Source organism: Giraffa tippelskirchi, chromosome 12 (genome assembly GCF_054371585.1).
Source record: "Giraffa tippelskirchi isolate mGirTip1 chromosome 12, T2T-mGirTip1v1.2.pri, whole genome shotgun sequence".
NCBI classification, from domain to species: domain Eukaryota; kingdom Metazoa; phylum Chordata; class Mammalia; order Artiodactyla; family Giraffidae; genus Giraffa; species Giraffa tippelskirchi.
The window spans coordinates 47,987,644-48,009,725 of record NC_137286.1 but is presented as its reverse complement, the minus strand read 5'-3'; the positions used below and the strand labels follow the sequence as shown (position 1 = coordinate 48,009,725).

The 22,082-nt window shown below is 44.1% G+C and overlaps 1 protein-coding gene across 2 annotated transcripts in view; it reads right to left on the bottom strand.

Moving 5' to 3' along the window:
* Window positions 1-22,082, bottom strand: part of NTRK3 (neurotrophic receptor tyrosine kinase 3) — a 424,805-nt gene that overhangs the window by 29,955 nt on the left and 372,768 nt on the right. Inside the window, exons 16-17 of one of the 2 annotated variants that reach the window (XM_081552009.1) lie at window positions 19,448-19,691; window positions 1,581-1,655 (exon numbers count right to left, since the gene is read on the bottom strand). In XM_081552009.1, the coding sequence (XP_081408135.1) occupies window positions 1,581-1,655; window positions 19,448-19,691 (319 nt within the window). The remainder of the gene's footprint in view (window positions 1-1,580; window positions 1,656-19,447; window positions 19,692-22,082) is intronic. The other variant, XM_081552010.1, reaches the window with a different exon arrangement.

Genomic DNA, 22,082 nt, shown 5'->3' with positions numbered 1-22,082 from the left:
TATATGATTTTTTGTAAAATCATGAGAAAAAATTGATTAAACTCTTATAATTATCCTGCTTTCAACATTCCAATAAGACTGGCAAACATGTTCTGATAAACTCAGGCCCTACACAGCTATTCTTAAAGTTAATGCCTTTATTAGTAACAGTGCCAAGAAGAGATACCTATAAAAATGAGATCCTGAGAGAACCTGGGAGGCTATGCTTAATTTACCTCCCTAACCAAATCACGAGAGAAATGAATGGAACTGTAAAAGCATCCCCATGCACCTGCCCATAAGACTGACATCAGAATAATGTCACATAATAGAAAGCAGAGGCTGCTCACTTCAAACTGAACTGCCGCACACCCAGTCAGTACTTGGAAGCAGCATTTCGAGATGGCGAAAAGGACTTGTCTCTTCCTAATCTGGGTGGGATTTTTAAGGTCCAGTGGTGGCTGTTCAGTCTCTCAGTTGTTTCTGAGTTAGTGACCCCAGGGACTGAAGCATGCCAGACTTTCCTGTCCTTCACTATCTCCCGGAGTTTGCTCAAACTCACGTTTTTAAGGTTGGGTGGGTAAATTTTGTGGGTCTATTTTCACAAGTGGACCACTCCCCAAACAGAAGGAAACATCCCCTGGACAAAAAGTGGAAGGAAGCCATCTATTTCTGTCTGACGATCCACGCAAGACAGACATAACTTACACCATCACTGCAGTATGTCCATCTCTACTTCAGAAATTACGGTAGAAATGAAAATGGGGATGGGGGAAGACTTTCCCTCCAGTACTCAGGCATGTGGCTTATCATGGAGCTTTGTAATAACTATCCTGAACATCACATTTCTTAGACTAAGCTTCATCTGAAGTCAATGGGGATAGTGAAAGTGAAAGTGTTAGTTGCTCAGTCATGAATGATTCTTTGCAATCCCATGGGCTGTAGCCTACCAGGCTCCTCTGTCCATGGAATTCTTCAGGCAAGAATACCGGCGTCAGTAGTCATTCCTTTCTCCAGGGAATCTTCCTGACCCAGGGATCAAACCCAGGTCTCCCACACTGCAGGCAAGTTCTTTACCATCTGAGTCACCAGGGAAGCCCTAAGTCAACCAGGAGCCCTCCAGTTTTTCAGACCCTTGAGCCTATGTGGTACTCTTAGTTCCTTCAAGTGTGTCTCTTATGGAACGTAGGCACCCAACGTGTTTTCAAAACTCAAGGTCACACCTTCTGAAATGCAAGAAAGCAGCCAAACCACTGTCCATGCAGAGCCTCCAGCCTCTACCACACACGCAGGCCGGGACAGAACTCCTGGCAGCCACTCCATCTCCGGGGGCTTTCCCAAATGTGCGTCTCGTTTCAGCAGATCATGGCCCCCCCACCCCCTCCATGCTTTCTGCCCATGAGACATCCGAAGCACATCGACATCATGGCTTTGGCAGGAGACTTCCATGAATGTTCAATGGTGTCCCCGTCACGGGAAGCAGGGAAAGAGAGGTAGAGAGCAGCCATAGCCCATGGAAGTTCCTCTCCAAAGTCTGCAAGCTGTCAGAGTGTGTGTAGGCTGCCCAGCCCCCTGACCCCAGAAATGAAATCCAGACTCACTGTGGAAGCTGCCGATGCTTCTAGCCTCTGCCGCTGCCATGACACGCTGAGTGGGCCCTTCTGGCATGGCCCTTCCTGACAGTGAATGGGGGAGACAGGAGGGCGAGGGAAGAGAGAAGAAAGGGATGAAGGTATAGGAAGAAAGCATGAAGGGATGAAAGCAGGTAGGAGGAGGGAGGTGGGCGTATCTTTAACTGGATGGCGTGACTCTCTCGGCCATGGCTTCCAAACACTGCTCCCATGTTACCAGAGAGAAAGGCTAACTGCACCAGCTCATCCCAACTGCTCTCGCTCAGGGGTCCATGGCGAGGCAGACGCACCATCACACCACTCCTACAACATGGCACCCAACTTCTACCTTTGTGAGCCACCAAGATCTGGCTGGTTTCCCTCCAACAGTTCTACTTTTGACTCATGAGCCTTCCAGTCCATTGAGCCTCTGAAAGGAAGCTAGAATTTTCCTTCCTTTAGGTCAAGAAATGGCACCTTCCAAAGCTTCTGAGAAATATTTGTCTTCAGCAGAAAAATCAATAAACTCATCACTGCTTTTAGGGGTTTTTCTCCTGGATACCCTTCCCTGTTTTCCAATTTGGAAAGGAGATGAGCTAGCAGAATGTCATCTATATAGAGCCTCAACCCTCCTCCTCTTTGCTATCAACAAAATCACCATTTATCTTCACTATTACCACTTGCGAAAAACCCATTTCTCTCAAAAAGCCTCTTGAGAAGTCAGAGGAGGGGGTGAGTGTCAGGCTGCCTTAGAGAAGGGATGTATGGTGACTTAGTGATGGCATTTCTCAAGCACCTCCCAAATCAAGAGCTGTGGACAGAACACAGAACACACGGTCCCTGCCCTCAGTCAAACCAGAGGCAGAGAAGCAGAGGAATGACCCAAAGAAGAAGCACATTCATGAAGCAACACATCTGTGTATGCAAACCAATGGGGCCGTGCCAAGGAGATCATCCCGTGAAGGCAATGAGATGGGCACTGCTGGGGTTTGATGGAAATGAGGGACAGACAGAGAGAAAAGACAAAGGGGAAGATGAAAAAAGAGCCCATGGGAAGCTGGGAAGAGAAGATATAACAGGCTAAATTCTGTCCCCCCAACAAAATTCTTATGTCCCAATCCCCAATCCCCAGAATGTGACTAGATGTGGAGATAGGGTCTTTAAAGAGGTAATTAAGGTTAAATGAAGTCGATAGGGTGGACTCTGATCCAATATAACTTGGATCCCTAGAAGAAGAGAATATTTGGACACAGACATGTACAGAGAGAAGACAATGTGAAGATACAGGGAGACGGCCATCTACAAGTCAAGGAGAGAGGTCCAGGAGAAACCAACGCTATAATACCTTGATCTTGGACTTCTGTGGGACTCTGTTACGGCAGCCCTTGCAAACTGATGCAGCAGTCCTCATGCAACAATAGGACTTAGCAAATGTCACTGTGGAATGGGGGGCAGTCTGGCTGGGTGTCCCACTGAGGTGGCTTCTGGTGGGAGGGGACAGGAAGGAGACTGGCAGAGTGCAGAGTGAGAAATGTATATTTTTGAGACATGGTTCCCCAAGGCTTTAAATAATCAGGCAGAATGATGAAAAGTTTGAGAAGTAAGGGTTGGTGGGCTCCAAGATTGCAGGTGCATGCACTGATCCAAGTGTTGATCTAATGAAGGTGTGAATGAGGGTTGTTCTTGCCAACATTCAAAGAACAGTGATACTGGGGTGCTATGAAGACAGAAGGATTTGGTGAAGACTTAGGTACCAATGATGAAGAGACAATTTAAAAAATGACTCCCCTTTTGGGAACCTCTCAAAAGAGTTTTTGTTCATGCCAACAGACTGCTGAGGAAGTAGGAGGTCACCAAAGCAAGTTTTATCTCCAACAAGGTTCAATAACCCATGAACTCTCCAGGGGAGATTTACAGATTAAGCAAAGAGAAAAGAGGTAGAAGCTAAAAATATAAATTCAAGGACTTCCCTGGTGGCCCAGTGGTTGAGACTCCATGCTTCTACTGCAGGGGGTTCAAGTTCAATCCTAGGTTGGGGAACTAAGATCTTTCATGCCACATCATGTGGCCAAAAAGTAAAATAAAATAAAAATGCAAATTCAAACAGTTTTTGCATAAGGCAAGAAGGCGTTATAACCATGGAAGTGTGTGAAGATTCCAAAGTAGATGTCTAAAATGGTGGCACCAGACCTTCCAATGAGGAGAGAAACCAATGGAAAAGGCAAAGAATGCCTAGAAAAGGTGAGTAGAGGGACTTTCCTGGTGGTCCAGTGGTTAAGACTTTGGCTTCCAAATCAAGGGGTGTGGGTTTGATCCTGGTAGGGAAGCTAAGATCTTCCATGTATGGAAGCCAAAAACAAAAAACATAAAATAGAAGTAATATTGTAACAAATTCAATAAAGACTTTAAAAATGGTCCACATTGAAAAAGAGAGAAAGAAAGGGAAGTAGATTGTGGAATGAGGCATCGGTAAGGCATTGAACAAGGATGTTAAGCAGTGGGGAGATGTGGGACAAGGAACGGTGCAGTTATTGATAATGTCATTCAACAGTTAGTTCAAAAAAGGATTTGACTTTTTAGAGTAAAGGCATTTGAATTTAGGCATGGTGAGATAATTAGTGATCCCCCAAATTCAGAGTCAAGGAAGGCGTAAGATCAGAAACTTAAAACTGAAGACAGAAGGGACTTCCCTGGTGGTCCAGTGGTTAAGAGTCTGCCTTACAATGCTGGAGACTCGGGTTCTATCCCTGGTTGGGGAACTAGGATCCCACATGCCATGGGGCAACTAACCCCACCACAACTACTGAGCCCTCATACTCTGGAGCCTGCGTGTTGCAACTAGAGAGACCCTGCGCTACAAGAAAAGATCCCACATGACACAACGAAGACCCTGTGTGCCACAGCTAAGACCCAACACAGCCAAATTAATAAATATTGTTAAAAATTTAAGACAGAAAATGAACGTGACTATTTTAGTAGTTGAGGAAACAAATGAAATTTGGAGGTGGCAAAAAGTTCAAATGAAGAGTTTTTTTTCAGGTAGAAGAGATCATCGATGTTAGAATAGAAAAGAGGGAGAAAGACTTCAAGATCGAGCGAGACAAACAGTCACAGCAAGAGGTGGGCTAGAGACTGGGCAGGTGACAGATGGTGAGGTGTGAGGGAAGTGAGAAGGAATGCAGACGTGTGAATCTGTTGATAGAGAGAGGGTGAATCTGGCCTAATATTTCATAGCATCACAAAAATACATACTTGACACAATTCCTTGCAGGAGCATAATCATAATTTCTTAAATTACTCTGACACTTTGCACCTGTCTAAGCACTTTTCATGACTAAGTTGAGTCTTAGGATCTGAGAATTGGAAAAAAGCAAAACTTTGAGGTCATCTGGTATGTGTCTCTATAGCATCTCTAAAAGGTGGTTATTTGGATTTTCTGGAAAATCATGGGGGGTGGAGAATACACAATCATACAGGGTGGTGCATTATTTCCACAAAGGAAGGGACACTGCCTGTGGCACTGAGCTCCAGCACCCAAGAGTCTTCTAATCCTGATCCCCCTGTGGGTAAAGGACTGTGTGACACAGCCTATTCACCAAGTCAGACAGATGGAGGACAATCCTCGAGGACTGTGAATGAAATGAATGTGATGAAACCTGGCTTTGTGATTTCTGATCATCCCAAACTGCAGTGCCCTGCAGCACCATCCAAGATCAGCCATTCACCAAGAGATACACTTGTCTCCTTGTTTATTTCACTTAACAGACATTTATGGAATGCTTACCCTATACCAGGCATGGTGTTAAGCAAAGGATATGTGACTGGTGAAATAAGGTATGGATACTGCCCTTTCATAAATCCCCAGTGGGACTTCCCTGGTGGTCCAGAGGTTGGGAGTCAGCCTGCCAATGCAGGGGACACAGGTTTGACACCTGGCCCAGGAACAAGGATCCCACATGCTGCAGGGTAACTAAGCTCCTGTGCCACAACTATTGAGCCTGTGCTCTAGAGCCAGATAGCTGCAACTGCTGAAGCTCAAGCACCCTGGAGCCCATGCTCTGCAACAAGAGAAGCCACTGCAATGAGAAGCCTGCACAACACAACTAGAGAAGCCCTCGCCCACCTCTGCTAGAGAAAGCCCATGCGCAGCTACAAAGATAATCCCAGCACTGCCAAAAATAAATTTAAAAACAAAAAAGAAAGAAATCTCAAGCTACTAAAAGCTAATATATGTCAACAGATGTTTTGAGAATACATTTTCACAATAAACGTATAAAAAGTCACTTCCTGTAACACATTTAGAGGTACTAGGACAGCATTCCTCATTTCCAATCACCATCTCCTCTGTTCCTGGAATCCTTTTGTTACTCTTCAGCTTCATTGAATCTGTTATAATTTGGGCACTACACGTGGCTAGAAACACCTTGCTACTGCTTGCTTTATTACCTGACTGGAGACTCCAAACTCCCTGAATTAGGGTCTCCTCATTTGCTGGATGGGCCAGCCCTGAGTCACCCCAACTGTTTATCTTCTTTTCATCTTTGTCACAAAGCCCTCCTAGAAAAAAAAATCATGACACTAGCTTCTCGTAGGTTCACACTTCTAACTTTAAACTCTACCTAAGCTGATGGATACTGTACTCTACTGGTAGATCATTTCAAATGTCTATTCACAAATGCTCTCACATTCTTGATTTTAGTTTTTAAAGGGACATAGCTATTTTTTTTTTTTACGGAGAAGGCAATGGCACCCCACTCCAGTACTCTTGCCTAGAAAATCCCATGGATGGAGGAGCTGGTAGGCTACAGTCCATGGGGTCACTACGAGTCGGACACGACTGAGCAACTTCACTTTCACTTTTCCCTTTCATGCTCTGGAGAAGGAAATGGCAACCCATTCCAGTATTCTTGCCTGGAGAATCCTAGGGACGGCGGAGCCTGGTGAGCTGCCATCCATGGGATCGCACAGAGTCGGACGCGACTGAAGCGACTTAGCAGCAGCAGCTATTTTTTAAAAGATTTTTTGAAGTGGATCATTTTAAAGTTGTTATTGAATTTGTTATAATATTTCTTCTGTCTAATGTTTTGGTTTTTTGGCTGCAAAGCATGTGAGACCTTGGGCTTCCCAAGGTCAGTGGTAAAGAATCCTCCTGCAATTCAGGAGACATGGGTTCAATCCCTGGGTTGGGATGATCCCTTGGAGAAGGAAATGGCAACCCACTCTAGTATCCTTGCCTGGGAAATCCCATGGACAGACAAGCTTGGTGGGTTATAGTCCATGGGGCCATGGGGTGGCAAAAGAATCCGACACAACTTAGCGACTCAACAACAACCTCAACTTGTGGGATCTTAGATCCCCAACCAGGGATCAAAACCACACCTCCTGCACTGGAAGGCAAAGTCTTAACCACTGGACCACCATGGAAGGCCCATGATTCACATTCTTCATAAAACTTTACTTAGGAATCAGAACACAGACACAACTCTGCCCTACCCTACTTTTTGTGCAATCTGAGCAACACCAACTAATCTCTCGGATTCTCTGTTTAAAGATCTGTAAGTGGGAATAATAACACTAGCTTGGTCAACCTCAAAGTCCTTTGATGATGATCAAAGAGAAGCACTGGACCTGTGAGATAGGAGAAAAATTTTCTTGTTTTAACTCTATCTCCAAATTGATGCATGAACTTGAGAAACACTGGCTCTTTCTCTGGACTTCAGTGTCTCCATCTGTCATATAAGTGGGTTTTATAATACAACCTCCAAGTGGACATCTAGCCAGAATTTCATGAGTTTGCCAGTATAGATCACTTACCCACATTTCATGGTATTTATCAAGGACTCTCACAAAATACTTAGGAGGTTAATAGGTGTAGGAGATGAGTCTGACTGGGTAAGAGTCCTAACCATAGAATGACTATACTTAAAGAATGCTGAAAATTGGATCAGCATGGGTTTGAGGGCAGGACTCTAGCAGCAAATCCAAGTCTTGAGTTATTCAACTCTCTAAGAAATTAAAAATATGTTTCAAGTCATTACTGGTGTGTTGGTAAAAGCTCTAGATGATGAACTGGAAGGGAGAGTTGTATCTAGGCCATATAAAGCTTTGGCAGAGTGGAAGAGGGAACAGATCTATGAATAACTAGGCATTTTTTCTGTACATAAGATTCTAAATGGAGAAGGAAATTGCAACCCACTCCAATATTCTTGCCTGAAGAATCCCACGGACAGAGGAGCCTGGCAGGCCATGGTCCATAGTGTTGCAGAGAGTCAGACATGACTGAAGTGACTAAGCAAGCAACGTTCTAAAACAATAGAAACAACCAAATGCTAAAGTAAAGTGTGTGAAAAGGGCTAGTGGGAAGTAATTCAGAATACTGGGTTACTAGCTCCACTGATGCTACCTTGGGCAAATAAACCTGTTAGCCCCAGTAATGAAGGCCTACCTGGCAAACCCCTTCCTTTGTACATGATCTTTAAGAGCAGTGCATTCAATAAACTCACACCTCTGCCTGATTACACTTCCAATTGTGAGAAGCTAAGGTTAGAGCATGACTAAAAGGATCCAGTAGAGTCTGAATTGAGAGCATAAATTGGGATGGAATAGTTCAGGGACTGCAACTATACAACCCAAGTACCAGCATCCCCTTTCCTATGCTGATGGTAGACATCACCCGCTGACCCCACATGCTTTTTCACTGACTGTAGCTACAGTCACCAAGCTCTTCTCATCACTCTACTGCGAGCATCCACTACCAGTCATCAGAACTGCTACCTGAGTCCTACTTTCCACCTCTGAGGCATAGAATACTTGGCACCAAGGCAATTAGATTTAAAAGCAACAAAAGGAGTCATTTTTTTAGGGATAAAGGACATTCAGTGACATGGAAAGCATGAGGTACTTTGACCATAAAGTGACCCCTCCCAAGTATTTGAAATGAAGACAAGGCAATTAATCTCCATAAGATCAGCATAAAATGGATGAAAACGTGAATTCACATCCAAGTCTGTCTGAAAAAGCCTGAGTGCCTTCCAGGCCATCATGGCTCATTTGTAAATTGATGGATGCAGATAATAAAAGAGTATGATCGTAGAGACCTGCAAAGGTCATGGAATTAGATGGTGGTGATGTTCATTCTCTCCTGGCTTCAGTCAGAGGAGAGAGGAGGATTTAGGCAGAAGACTGGGAAGGCAAGAATCCCTTGCTCTCAGACCAGTAGGGACATATCAGTATTTTTTGGCTGGATGACATCGACCATTTGACTCATCTTGTGTCCTTGCTTTGACTTTTTCCTCCTTAAGCAACCTTCTCAGTGTGGTCAGGCTTCCCACACAGGCTGGCTTACTGGGAGTGATGCTTTGATCACAGAGCCTTTTAATAATTCGGTGTCCTGTGAGCATTAATAAATTGTCCTCCTGGTCCTAACTCCAGTCTCGTGGGTGTTTTAATTATTGTGAGACATTCTCTCAGGCCTTCTCACTGAGAAGCAGATTTTTTGGGCCTTTGCTAGGGAAGCAGATCCTGCTAACTTTTTCTTAGGTGATGTTATTGCATCTTCCAGACTCTGTTGTTGTTGCTGTTGTTGTTCAGTCACTAAGTTGCAGCCAACTCTTTGTGACCCCATGAACTGCAGCATGCCAGGCTTCCCTGTCCTTCACCGTCTCCCACAGTTTGCTCAGACTCATGTCCGTTGAGTCGGTGATGCCATCCAACCAGCTCATCCTCTGTCATCCTCTTTTTCCTCTTGCCTTCAATCTATCCCAGCATCAGGGTCTTTTCCAATGAGTCAAGTCTTCATATCAGGTGACCAAAGTATTAGAGTTTCTGCTCCAATATCAGGCCTTCCAATGAGTATTCAGGGTTGATTTCCTTTAGGATTGACTGCTTTGATCTCCCTGGCAAGTGGGGACGATAGGGTACACTTGAAAGTACTTTGGATGTTATTCCTTACTCATTATAAACACTTGACATATGGCTACATATTTTTTAATTAAGCATTTTTATGTGCAACATCGCTGTGATAAAAATGGAGTGGGTCCCTTTGCCTTCAAGGGAATTTCTGCTGCTGAGAGCTACAGGATATGTATGTACCTTAAAGACTCAAGGACATGACTAAATAAACACAAAGGTCAAGAAGTTGGGGATTGACCCATTGGGTAAGGAAATGACCAACTTCAAGGACAAACCGAGCCACAACTCAAAGGTCCATTCTGGCTATAGAGGTTAGAGAGCATGACTCAATGGAAGAGAGGTTGCCATGGTTTTTGGCAAAGAGAAAGAGATGGCATATTGATGACCACTGCCAATCAAGTTTGGGATGTTGAACTTTTTTCCAGAGTGCCTGTAATCACCTGCTAAGTAAACTGTGGTGATGGTGGTAATAATGGTGGTGGTCATGGTGGTAATAAAACCAGCAGCACCCAAGTCAATGATTTTACAAAGCTCTTGAATATCCATTATCCCATGTTATGCATAGGAATGAATGCATCGGTTATCAAGTTGCATTTGTTAAGAGAGAAAAAGGCAGGAGGACTGGCTTAAACCAGCTTGTTTCTATCCACAAGGTTCAGTGACCCTAACATCTTCCTATGGGGTGACAAGGGGCATCACACACTTAGGAGGCCTGGAGAATGGGCTGTAAAGGTCTTTGTTGACCACAAAATTCATAGTTACAGTTATCAAAAGTTAGTTCCTTATTGGAGCTACCAGATCCAAACTGGGAAAGCCCTTCCTGTGACCATCCAAATGTGCTTTCTTTTTCTTCCTGGACTTCCAACCGAACAGCTCCAATTGTTTAAATCAGTCCCGGAAGACTGAGTATATTTTTTTTTTATCTCCCCAGGTTCCTTTAAGTATGTTCTTCTCCCCTTCAATGTTAGTATCCAGCACCAAAGACCATAATAGGAACTACCTAGGCTTGTACCTTTAAATAATTTGCAGTTTCTTATACAGATCATCCTCGACTTACAATAGTTTGACTTTATCACAGTGTGAAAATGATACGCATTCGGTAGAAACCGTACATCAAATCTTGAATTTTGATCTTTTCCTGGGCTAGCGATATGCAGCAAGGAACTCTCTCATGAGGCTGGGTAGTGGCAATGACTCTCAGCCATGACGTCACAGCCCACATATTTATAACCATTCTATAGCAACACAACCCTCCTGTTTTTCACTTTCAGTAAAGTAATCAATAAATTACACAAGACACTCAATACTTTTTTTATAAATACACTTTGTGTTAGATGATTTTGTCCACAGAAGTCTAGTGTAAGTGTTTGAACCCGTTTAAAATAGGCTAGGCTAAGCCATGATGTTCAGCAGCTTAGGTGTATTAATTGTATCTTTGACTTCTGATATTTTCAACTTACAATGAGTTACAAGTAAGCCCATTGTCCCTGGTGGCTCAGACAGTAAAGCATCCACGTGTGATGCAGGTGACCTGGGTTCGATCCCTGGGTCGGGAAGATCCCCTGGAGAAGGGAATAGCTACCCACTCCAGTATTCTTGCCTGGAGAATTCCATGGACAGAGGAACCTGGCGGGCTACAGTCCATAGGGCTGCAAAGAGTCAGACACAACTGAGCAACTAACACATACACACAAGCCCATTATAAGTCAAGGAAGATCTGTATATAATTTCTACCTTATTCATTTACATAGAATAATAACTACCATCTACTGAGTGCCTAATAGGCCCCAGGCAATTTGCATACATTATCTTATTCAATCCATACAAAAGAAATTGTTTTCATTTTTTTCAGATGAGGATCTAAGGCTTAGAGAATTGAAGAAAATTTCCTAAGTTCTGGAGTTCTTAAGCAGAAACTCAAGATTCAAAGGAATATATTCTCCTCTTCAGTGTTAGCATCCAGCACTACATAATGGAAATACCCTGGCTTGCAACTTTAAATTATAAGTGAATACTTGGCCCACTTTCTCTTGGACCACTTTCTCCCATCCCCACCTCAGCTTTGCCCTGTAGGATTAGCTAAACCTGAAAAGTCAACAACCAGGAGTAAAAACTGTGTTTAAAATTCTGAATTTCAAATGTAATGTTGACCCAGTCTTCTGCCTCCTCCTCCTCCTCCTGTTTAGACTCAGATCACAAAGTCTTGGGCTTTGAGGGTTCGGAGAGAGACGCAATTCCCCACCAGAAGGAAGTCAAGGGAATATACTGTTCTCTTTACATGCAAATATCTTAATTACAGCTGGTAAAGAAGATATTTGTATGGAAATTTATGTATCTTTATATGTTATATATTCAGTTTGCCATAAAAAAAAAAAAACTTTATACTTGAGGAACCTAGACAGGGTCTATTATAATACACGCCACTATCAAGTTACAAAGAGCCTACCATCACAGCCAACCATAGGAGCAGAGAGAGATGGAGTGAATCAACACCCGCTGCCTTCTCTTCTCCTTCCTTGAGGCTGGGTTCCTGTACAAACATGCCTCAAGTTCTTGAAATTTTCTGATGAGGATTCACCCTGGTCCTTTTTTTTTTTTTTTTATCAATATCTGTCCCCATGGAGATCAGGCTGACTATGATAGCATCCATCCCATGCTTGCACCACTGTCACTGACAAGAGAAAACAGCTAGATTTCAACACTAGGGAGATGAAACCAAATTAAGAAGACTCCTGGAAACTGCTCTCAGAAAAAAGATATATTTTTTTTTTTTACATGTCAAGGAAGGGAGAGATTTATATCCCATTGATTCCCCTACAACAAATAAAATACAACCAATTACCTATGAGACACACCAGGCCATTTTGGTCTCACTGAGCATCTACTTAGCATTTTCCTGAGTGTTCTAATGTCTGTTTTAGAATATAATCCGTGTTTATCTCTTCTAAGGATATAGGACAAGATAAACTTGTTTTGCAGCAGGTAGAGGCTAGATATAACTGAGAACTTCCTATTTCTAAAGGGTGCTACAAATTAGAAAGAAAAGGATAAATCTCTCACCGATGAGAGTTTCCTTTTGCCACAGCTGGAAGGAATAAGGAGGAACCAGTGGAATCCCGGGAGATTCAGGGGAATAAAGCAAACAAACCATCTGTCGGGGATGATTTTGAAGCTGCTCTGCCTGGGGCCACAGGGGTGAAATAGATGACATTTAAGGCTGCTTCCAGCTTCATGTTTCTTTAAAATTGAATGATTTGGCATTTGTTCATCTGTTTTTCTAACACTCTAGGGACGCAGAATGGACTAGGTGGCCTAAAAGATGCATTTGTAAAAACTCCATCCTGACCCTCCGTTTCACTGTTATTCTTTTTCAAGGTTACGATTCAAACAGCAAGAGGCTTTGAGTTCCCAGGCCCTGGCCTTGAGTTCACCTTTCTCAGCCCCACTGATTCCGATGGCTTCTCTTCCATACTCCACTGCTACCACCATGGCCAGTAGCCTTATTGCCTCTTCCCTGGACCATGGCCACGTCCAGTCTTAGTGGCCTCAGGTCCCAGGGGTCCCTCCTGCATGACACTGCCTGATGGCTCGTCCTCACATAGCCTCATTTACACTAAAACAGATGACAAATTCCCAAGACTGTCCTGCAGCTACCCATGTCAGAACAGCTGGCCTTTTAAGAGCTGCCACCGTGGTCCCACCCTTTACGAACATTTCCTTCTGTGTATTTTTCATATACCTTAGGTTTGGCTGGTTGAGTGATACACTGTTCTAGATCCCTCTCTCAGTTTGCCGATTTCCAAGCCATCTTCATTCCTCCTAAAATTCAACCCACTGACTATCTCAAGATCCAAATCATCCATCTAATTAGATGGGCTTTTGAAATTGGTCATCCTATTGCATTATGGTGGAATGAACAAATTTTCCTCCTGTTTTATGTTCCCTAAGGAAATTCTTTTTTTTTTTGCTCCCCTCCCCCGTGGCATGTGGGATCTAAGTTCCAGGGCTGGGGATTGAACCAGAGACCCCTGCAGTGGAAGTGTAGTCTTAACCACTGGGCCTCCAGGAAGTCCTGCCCTATGAAAATTTAATTCCCTTGGGAATAAAGATTGCATTCTCTTCATCCTTGCACATAGGGAATTGTACTGAATCCTGTCTCTAACACATGGACCTTCTCAATGGCCACGGGATTTGGCACAAGGAGAAATAAACCAGCATGGACAAATTTAGCAAATATACATGGTGAATTAATCATCCGAAGGCTGTAGAAATGTTCTAACACTGACTTATTGTTGAGGAATCTCAAAGCCTTGAAGACATCACCAACCTTCATCAAGGCTTAGCTATAAAATGAAGGCTAACAATGTCTGACCCCTTACTTACCTGGAAGGTCTTAGAAGACCCTCTTATTTTCCTGGCATAGCACTAAGAGGCTGGTGAGAAAGGGCAAAGCTCCACAATCAGCATGTGAAAGATGAGCACTTCTCCTTTAGCTGGTTTGGGTGGGAGGGCTTACGTGATGGTGGGGGGTGGGGGGGCATGAGGTGGGAGAATCAGATGAGATTCAGTAGCAGAGTCATTCATCCACTGATCCCCTGCTGCTTTTACCATTCTGGTTGTCACCTCTGTCACTAGTAAGTGTAGCTGGAATACATAAGATCTACTCTAGATCTTATCTGGGGAGCCTAGGACCTCCCTGATGATCCAGTAGTTAACAATCTGCCTGCCAATGCAGGGAACATGGTTCGATCCCTGATCTGGGAAGATTCCACATGCCACAGAACAACTAAGCCCACGTACAGCTACTGAGCCTGTGCTCTAGAGCCCATGAGTCGAAACTATTGAGTCCACATGTTGCAGATATTGAAGCCTGTATACCCTAGAGCACATGCTCTGCAACAAGAGAAGCCACTGCAATGAGAAGCCCATGCACTGCAATTAGAGAGAAGCCCTGGCTTATGACAAAAGAGAAAGACCCAGCACTGCCAAAAATAAACAAATAAAAGTAACTTGGGAGCCTGCTGATTGGGTCCTGATGCCCAGCTCTGCAGAGCATGGAAGCCCCCTTCCCTCCCAAAAGTGATGCCTATTCAGGTTCCTCTTGGTCTGGCCTCATCCACTTCCTGACTCACTCTGAATTTCCACTCTGACGTCATCCATGCATTGATTCATATTTTTACTGGGTGTCTGCCAAGCTCTAGGTCCTGTGCCAGGCACAGAGGATGGCAGAGTGAACAGGAAGGCACTCTTCTGGCCCTCTGGTTCAGTAAGATCGGAGCACCAAGCCCCTCCATCACCACTCTTGCTGTATCAACATACCATCTCCCCTCCAAATCAAAACATCTGAAAATATTTCTTTTCTGGAAACCCCAACCTCCTCTACTTCAGGACTTTCTTAATCCCAGACTTGACTTCTCAACTTGTAGTGTTGTATGATACTCTGAGAAAGATATAATGGTACTCAAAACCCACCCTTGTCAAAGCCTGTTTAAAAGCAATCTCAGAAGTGGCTGAGCCAGTGACCCATCAAGGAAAAGGGATCTGTCATGGGGCACAGTCTTAAGAATAGAGAACAAATTGCTCGGGCACACACTCTGGGGCAGAGTTGTTGGTTTTTCTCTCTCTAAATGTGTAACAGGAAATTAGGCAGTTCCCCTTTGCGCATTACTTTCATATCAAGTGATACACTGTACAAGGGTACATGAGCCAGATGGCACCTCTTTGTGTTAAGAAATTTAAAAGGAAAGACTAGAAGGAGGAGTTTATCTCCACTTCCTCTGCCCTCCTAAACACATCCTGTAATCTACACTGGGTAGGGGAGCACACACATACACATACAAACACACACAAAACATACGCACACACCAGAGTGATATGCACGCAGCTGTGTAAGGCGGCTTCCCAGGTGGCTTAGTGGTAAAGAACCCACCTGCTGATGCAGGAGATATAAGAGATGCGGGTTTCGTCCCTGGGTCAGGAAGATCCCCTGTAGAACGGAATGGCAACCCATTCCAGTATTCTTGCCTAGAGAAGCCCATGGACAGAGGAGCCTGGTGGTCTACAGTCCATGGGTTTGCAAAGAGTAGGGCATGACTGAAGCTACTTAGCACGCATGCATGAAGCTGTGTTAGGCACCAGAAACCAGCAAACTTCTAGACCCAGTAGATTTTAGTAATGTAAGTAGCCCAGAGGTGAAAAACCTGTCCCGGGTGTCAGCTTGCAGAGAGAGTCCTTCAGTGTTCTTGCTATCTAACAAGTCACCACCTTCCCCCGGAGTCTCAGCTGGTGTACCAAACAAACAAAAAAAAAGTCTTTCATAAATCATCTGAACATGGGCTTGGCTCTAAGATTCATGAGCAGGACCCTATAAACACTGACCAGAAGAACAGGCAAGTACTGACGACCCAGTATTTTTGTTTAAGTTGAAACCTTGGGAGGGAAATTTTCCCTATGTGGTCAACATAAAGATCTGCTCCTTTATGGAAGCTGTGCTATCCCAGTTTACTTTTCAGCAGTCAGGAGGGCCATATCTCTGACCCAAAAATTACACCTGGAAGTAAGATTATCCCTGAGGTTCTCCTGCCTTGGATGTGATGGGAATGAAGGAAAACAAACAAAAATTTATCCAGTTAGAAGTGTATTCCAGGCTCTTTACACATATTAACTTGCTGAACATCAAAAACAACTCAATTGAGAGACTATGTTTGTCCTTGATAGAAAAATGGGATGATTACATAAAGGTTTCAGGAAAACACATTGAGGTTCCAGGCAGTTAATGGCTGTGTTAAGGTTGTGAACACAGGTAAGGCTGCACCCAATACAGAACTCCTTTGTCACCTTGATGCCATCCAATATGAATAATAAGACTTCCTGGTTTATTACTGATGTGACCTCAGGCAAGTCTCATTTTACAGAAGTGGAAGTGGGACTGTGTTCATATCAGAGCATTGTGAGCATCTGAACTGAACATGAAGAAATGGCACAGCTGATCTTTGAATATGGAGAGTGTGACATCTACCCACCATCAGTGAAGTATGTAGTTCTCTGATGGAGCACTGTGTTTTGACTGCAATGTTGTTATTTAGTCACTAAGTCATGTCCAACTCTTTCGGGACCCCACGGACTGTAGCCAGCCAGGTTCCTCTCTCCATGGGATTTCCTAGGCAAGAACACTGGAGTGGTTCACCATTTCCTCCTCTAAGGGATCTTCCCAACCTAGGGATAGAACCCAAGTCTCCTGAATTGCCAGCAGATTCTTTGTCAGGTAGCGCTAGTGGTAAAGAACCTGCCTGACAATGCAGGAGACATAAGAGATGTGGGTTTGATCCCCGGATTGGGAAGATACCCTGGAGAAGGGAATGGCAAGCCATTCCAGTATTCTTGCCTGGAAAATCGCATGGACGGAGGAGCCTGGAGGGCTACACTCCATAGGGTCTCAAAGAATTGCACACAACTGAAGTGCCTTAGTCCACAGGAGCCACTGAGGAAGCCCTTTGACTGCAAAGCTCTCCTTTTTTATTTCATACTTCCTTGGGATCATACATTTTCAAGCCAGCTGGCCTCTGCTTACCTGGCTTAGCCCTCATGAAAAGGGAACTGTGGCTGCCTAGTATAAGAACATTTTCCCATCTCACTCCCTTCCTTGAATTCCAACCTGCCCTAGAGCCACAGAAGTGAGATAGATTTACTTCTTGTAACTCTCCCAGGATAAAGAGTGATAGTTCACAACTGTTTAAACCAGGGCAAAGCAAGATCGTTTGGAGATGGGATCTTTTCTTTCTTTCTTTCTCTCTCTCTCTTTTAAATCGGAATGGAGAAATATTAAGTGTACTTCTTAAAGCAAGTTTGAAAGCTGAGTTTGCACACATGCTGTTCAGATACTGTTTCCCAAGATCCTGGTAAAGCCAGTGGAGACCAGATTGGTCTAATCAAACATCCGCCTCACACAGAAAAACAACAATCCGTCCCTAGCTTTTATCAACACCAACATAAATCTGAGCCCAGCTAGACAGGCCAGCAAACCCCATTACACAGAGTGCAGAGGCAATTAAATGGTGCCAGCTCCAGCTAGACTCAAGAAATCTATGACCCATGGTCCCTTGGTAACCACACCAATGCTTCTCTTGGAAACAACTGGAAAAAAATTGGTCTAGATGCTAAAGAAAGACTCCACTTTGATATTTCCTGGCAGGTCTGTTCTGCCCATCAGTCTGTGCCTACCACTACTTCATGCTTCTTTTTCCAAATCTAGGGATGCTAAGACTGGGCAGGTGGCTAGACAGAAGAAGGGTTTCTTCTGTCAGCAGAAGTAGCTCCCTGATGACATTCTACCTTGCCTACTGTTCGATCTACTTTGCTTTATATCTTCATGATTGTATATCTGCCATCTTTCAGTTATACCATGAACATGTCAATTTTTAGGCACAAAAGGAGTTTCTCAAATATTCCATTTTTCTCTAGGTTATGGATAAAGCGAAGTGTCTTCACTGTTATATTTAAAATGGATAACCAACAAGTACCTACTGTATAGCATAAGGAACTCTGCTCAATGTTATGTTGCAGCCTGGATGGGAGGGAAGTTTGGGGGAGAATGGATACATGTATATGTATGGCTGAGTCCCTTTGCTGTTCACCTGAAACTATCACAACATTGTTCATTGGTTATGCCCCAATGCAAAATTAAAAGTTAAAAAGAAATAAGATAAAGTGTCTTGAGTAATTCATTATAATGTCTGGGCAATGTTTTTCAGGCAAAGCCATCATGAGCATCCAGTCAGAGTTGATTTGCAGATGCCAATCCCAAACTCCCAGCCTCCTGACCCATCGTGCTCAGGCCAAAAAGACAGTCCTGTCTGGGCCCTTTGATTCACAATATGATCATTCATCCCATACAAAGAAGATGAAGGAAATCGCTGCCATGTCTCTCAACCTCCAAAACATTGCACCACCCTCTCCTTATACACCATCCAAACTCCTCATCCATTCAAAGTCCCTGAAGTAAATCTCCCATGTATTTGAAGCATCTGCCTCTCTAATCAATATGCAAAAGTTATTGTATCTCTGTATACAGGTTGCACCCATATTTCTCCTTTGGGGAAAAAATGCCACTCATGCCCACTCGTCCTTTCCCTGGCAATAATAACATTGCCAGAACCACTCCACGATCCATGGGAAGAAGATTCTCAAATATTAAGGGGAAAAATGGGGGGGGGGCTAAGTAATAGGTATATATTTATACCTATTAATATAAAGTAGAAAACTGTATAGAAGTAAAGCTGAATGTGATATCTCCTATCACCATCAAACAGCTTCTCCTAAGACCCATTTGCAACTGTCTCCAAAGTTGGCAATGAGAACCTGCTTCCTTCACTCATCTTTCCTATACCATTTGGATAATTCTGCTTAGCAATACACTAACCATTTTGATCCTTTATGTTGGGTTCTGCCTTCTCATTGAGATCTATCTTTGCAAACAAGCCTATATGGTCACCAGATAATGTTAAAGAACAATAATGTGCTGTGGGTGAGGCTGGGTAGGGAACCACATTGAAAGATGATAAAATGTAGCATCAAGTTGAGCTTGTCCATGTGTGCATTGGGGGATGTATATATGCATATATATGTATATATATATATGTATATATTGGTATCTGTTTACATGAAGAATGAGTACTGATGGACGTAAGAACACAGTGCATATGTCATTGCAATGTAAGGATATAGTCACGTATTCCTATCCAGGTGGAAGGGATACGTAAGCTATCAAGAGAATAATTGACAGGTATGTAAAGATGCAGGCGTGGCCAAAGGATAAGCATTAAGTGTATACCTGGGCACAGGAGTGTATGCGTGTGCTCCAGAGTAACAGGGTTAATGGACAATGACAAAGACATGTGAGCAAGGTGCTAGGTGGGCCATGGATGCTGCATCTGGAGAATCCTCCTTACCCTGTAGTAATCGGTGCTGTAGACGTCTCTGGACATGCCGAAGTCTCCGATCTTCACCAGCAGGTTGGCTCCAACCAGGCAGTTCCTGGTGGCCAGGTCCCGGTGCACAAAGTGCTGGGAGGCCAGGTACACCATGCCAGAGGCGATCTGACTGGCAATGTGGAGCATCTGGGAGAGCCCCAGCTCGCCTTTCGCCTGGCGTGGCTGCCCATCCACAAGGATCATTGCATCTGGCCCATGGGCCCTGTAGGGGTGGGGATAGGAGGAGAAGGGAGGGAGCAGAGAGAGTTCAGATCAAGGGGGAATGCCTTCTTGATTCCCTCATCTCTGGAATGCACCACAGAGACGAATGAAATCTCTTTTCTCAGCCTCCTTGTGGCCTATTTCTATCTACCCCAAATTCCATTATGTGAGCCTGATCAGGGTGAAATATGACAATTAAGATTCCCAACTAAGAAGACAGCAGACTCGCTCTAATGAATCAAGGAGTGAATGTACTGTTTTGGATATTTTACTGCCATCCAGGGGTTTCTCAGTTCCTTTATGTCTACTATAGAGTAATTAATAAAATGATAATTAACACTTACATAACCCTGACTATGTTCCATGCACAGCTCTATGTATCTGTAATGTACTAATTCCCTTAATCTTCCCCCCTCCTTCCCAATTTTGAGATAAGGAAACTGAGGTACATCATCTGGCCAAAGTCTCGCAGTGGCCACATGGGTGCCATGTGACTATGGAGGAGAGCTTTAAACTTTAAGCATTCAGAGGGCTTGTTAAAGAGATTCCTGAGCCCTGCCCCCTACGATTCTGATTGGCTGGGTAGAGCTCTTTCAGGAGCATTTCCTGCAAGCTCCCAGTAATGATGCTTCCAGCGGTGATACAGTCCACACTGTGGGTAGCACTACTCTTCAGTCTACACTCCTAGCCTCCCCATCCCCCTGCCTAGGACTTGGCAGCTTCTGTGGATGGCAGGACAGGATGAAGAGAGCCTGTGACCCTAGGCAGAGACCTGGGGAGCCACAGCACCCACTGCATCCCAAATCATGGCCCAGATTTGTTATCCAAACAAACTTGCCCTGTCATATCAGTCACTTTTAGTGTTCATCTTTTCTCCAGAAAGCCCAGTGAGCCGTAACCACACCCAGGCCCTTATTTATGAAGTTGTGAGCCAAGGAGCCCCACTGTACAGAGAAGCCTTGGCCTGTTTTACTGCTTCTCCAATTTCCACTGAAAGGCACCGTTAAATATAAACACATTCATTTTATTATCTCCTGTGGGCTCTGCCTCCCTTGTGCCTCTAGAGGAGAGCAACTGCATTAGCTCACAAGGAAGATGGACCAGCAGACAAGCTCCATTCCAGTTTACTGGAAGAGTGCACTGGATTTCCTAAAACCCACCATCTGGGAGATGCGCAGGAAGACCTTCTACCCTCTTTTTCCTCCTCTTCCTCTCCCTGTAGAGTAGGCATGCCAGGGGCTTAGAGCAGCACTCAGGACCTCTCTTTAGCCTTGCTGGTGGGGTTGCTTAGGTTTGAAGGTACCATTGAATCAATGAGGAGGGTCTGATGGAAAAATGGAACATATCCTTTGACTTCAGGAGAATGGAAGCACAGGAAGAGGAAGATCTCAAGTACTGAGAAAAGATGCTGTTTGTTTTAGAAACGATCATGGTTCACAGTTCTGATAAAATAATATTACAATAATTTTAATCATAGCTACCATTGACTGAACACTTGTCCAGGCTTTACACAAATATAGTCATTGAATACTCATAACAACAAACATGTGAAGCAGTTATGAATAGTCCTGTTTTCCAGGAGAGAATTAAGAGTTAATAACTTGTTCTGGGTTACATCGCTAAGACATATCCAGGATATGAACCCAAGTCTGTCTCACGCTAAGGACTCAGATCTTCGGGAAAGGAGTAAATTTCACTGTGAAATCAAGTTTAGGAGGTTTAGAACATCCTACAGATACTTTCAAATGCTCTAGGGCCAGTTTTGGAATCTGGTACCTACCCTTTCCATTCCCTCCTCAAAGCATAGCACTCATTTGAATGTCCCACTTCAAGGAGAGGCTCATCAGGTTTAGGGGAGCGTGTAGAGTTTACCATAACCCACATATGAGCTCTGGAAACCTCATTCTCAGCAGTAGAACTCAAAAGTTGGCTGTGGCAGAGACCACACCCTAAAAGCATCCAGGGCCTGAGTGTTCAATGTGTTTTCTGAGACCCTGGATTGCACACACTCTCACACGCGCCTGCTCCCTCCACTTCTGGGCAGTAATTGGAGACAGCAGATGTGGGAGGCAGAGAAATGCTAACTCTGCTCTGTTGATGAGATGCTATCTCCTCTGCAGAAGGTAGATTTCACATCTTCCCAACCCCTACTTGTAACTCCATCCAGAACTTCTGGCTGGGGTTCCAGTCTCTTAGCAGCTCCATCAAGAGTGTCTCAAAATCCAGATGATCTTGCTCCAGGCTTGAGGAAACCCTTCTCACAAAAAATCCAATCTTTATAGAACAGTGCTAGCCAACAGGACTTTCTATTGATAGAAATGCTCTGTACCACATTGTCCAATATGGTAGCCACTAGTCACATGTGGCTACTGAGTACTTGAAGTGTGGCTGG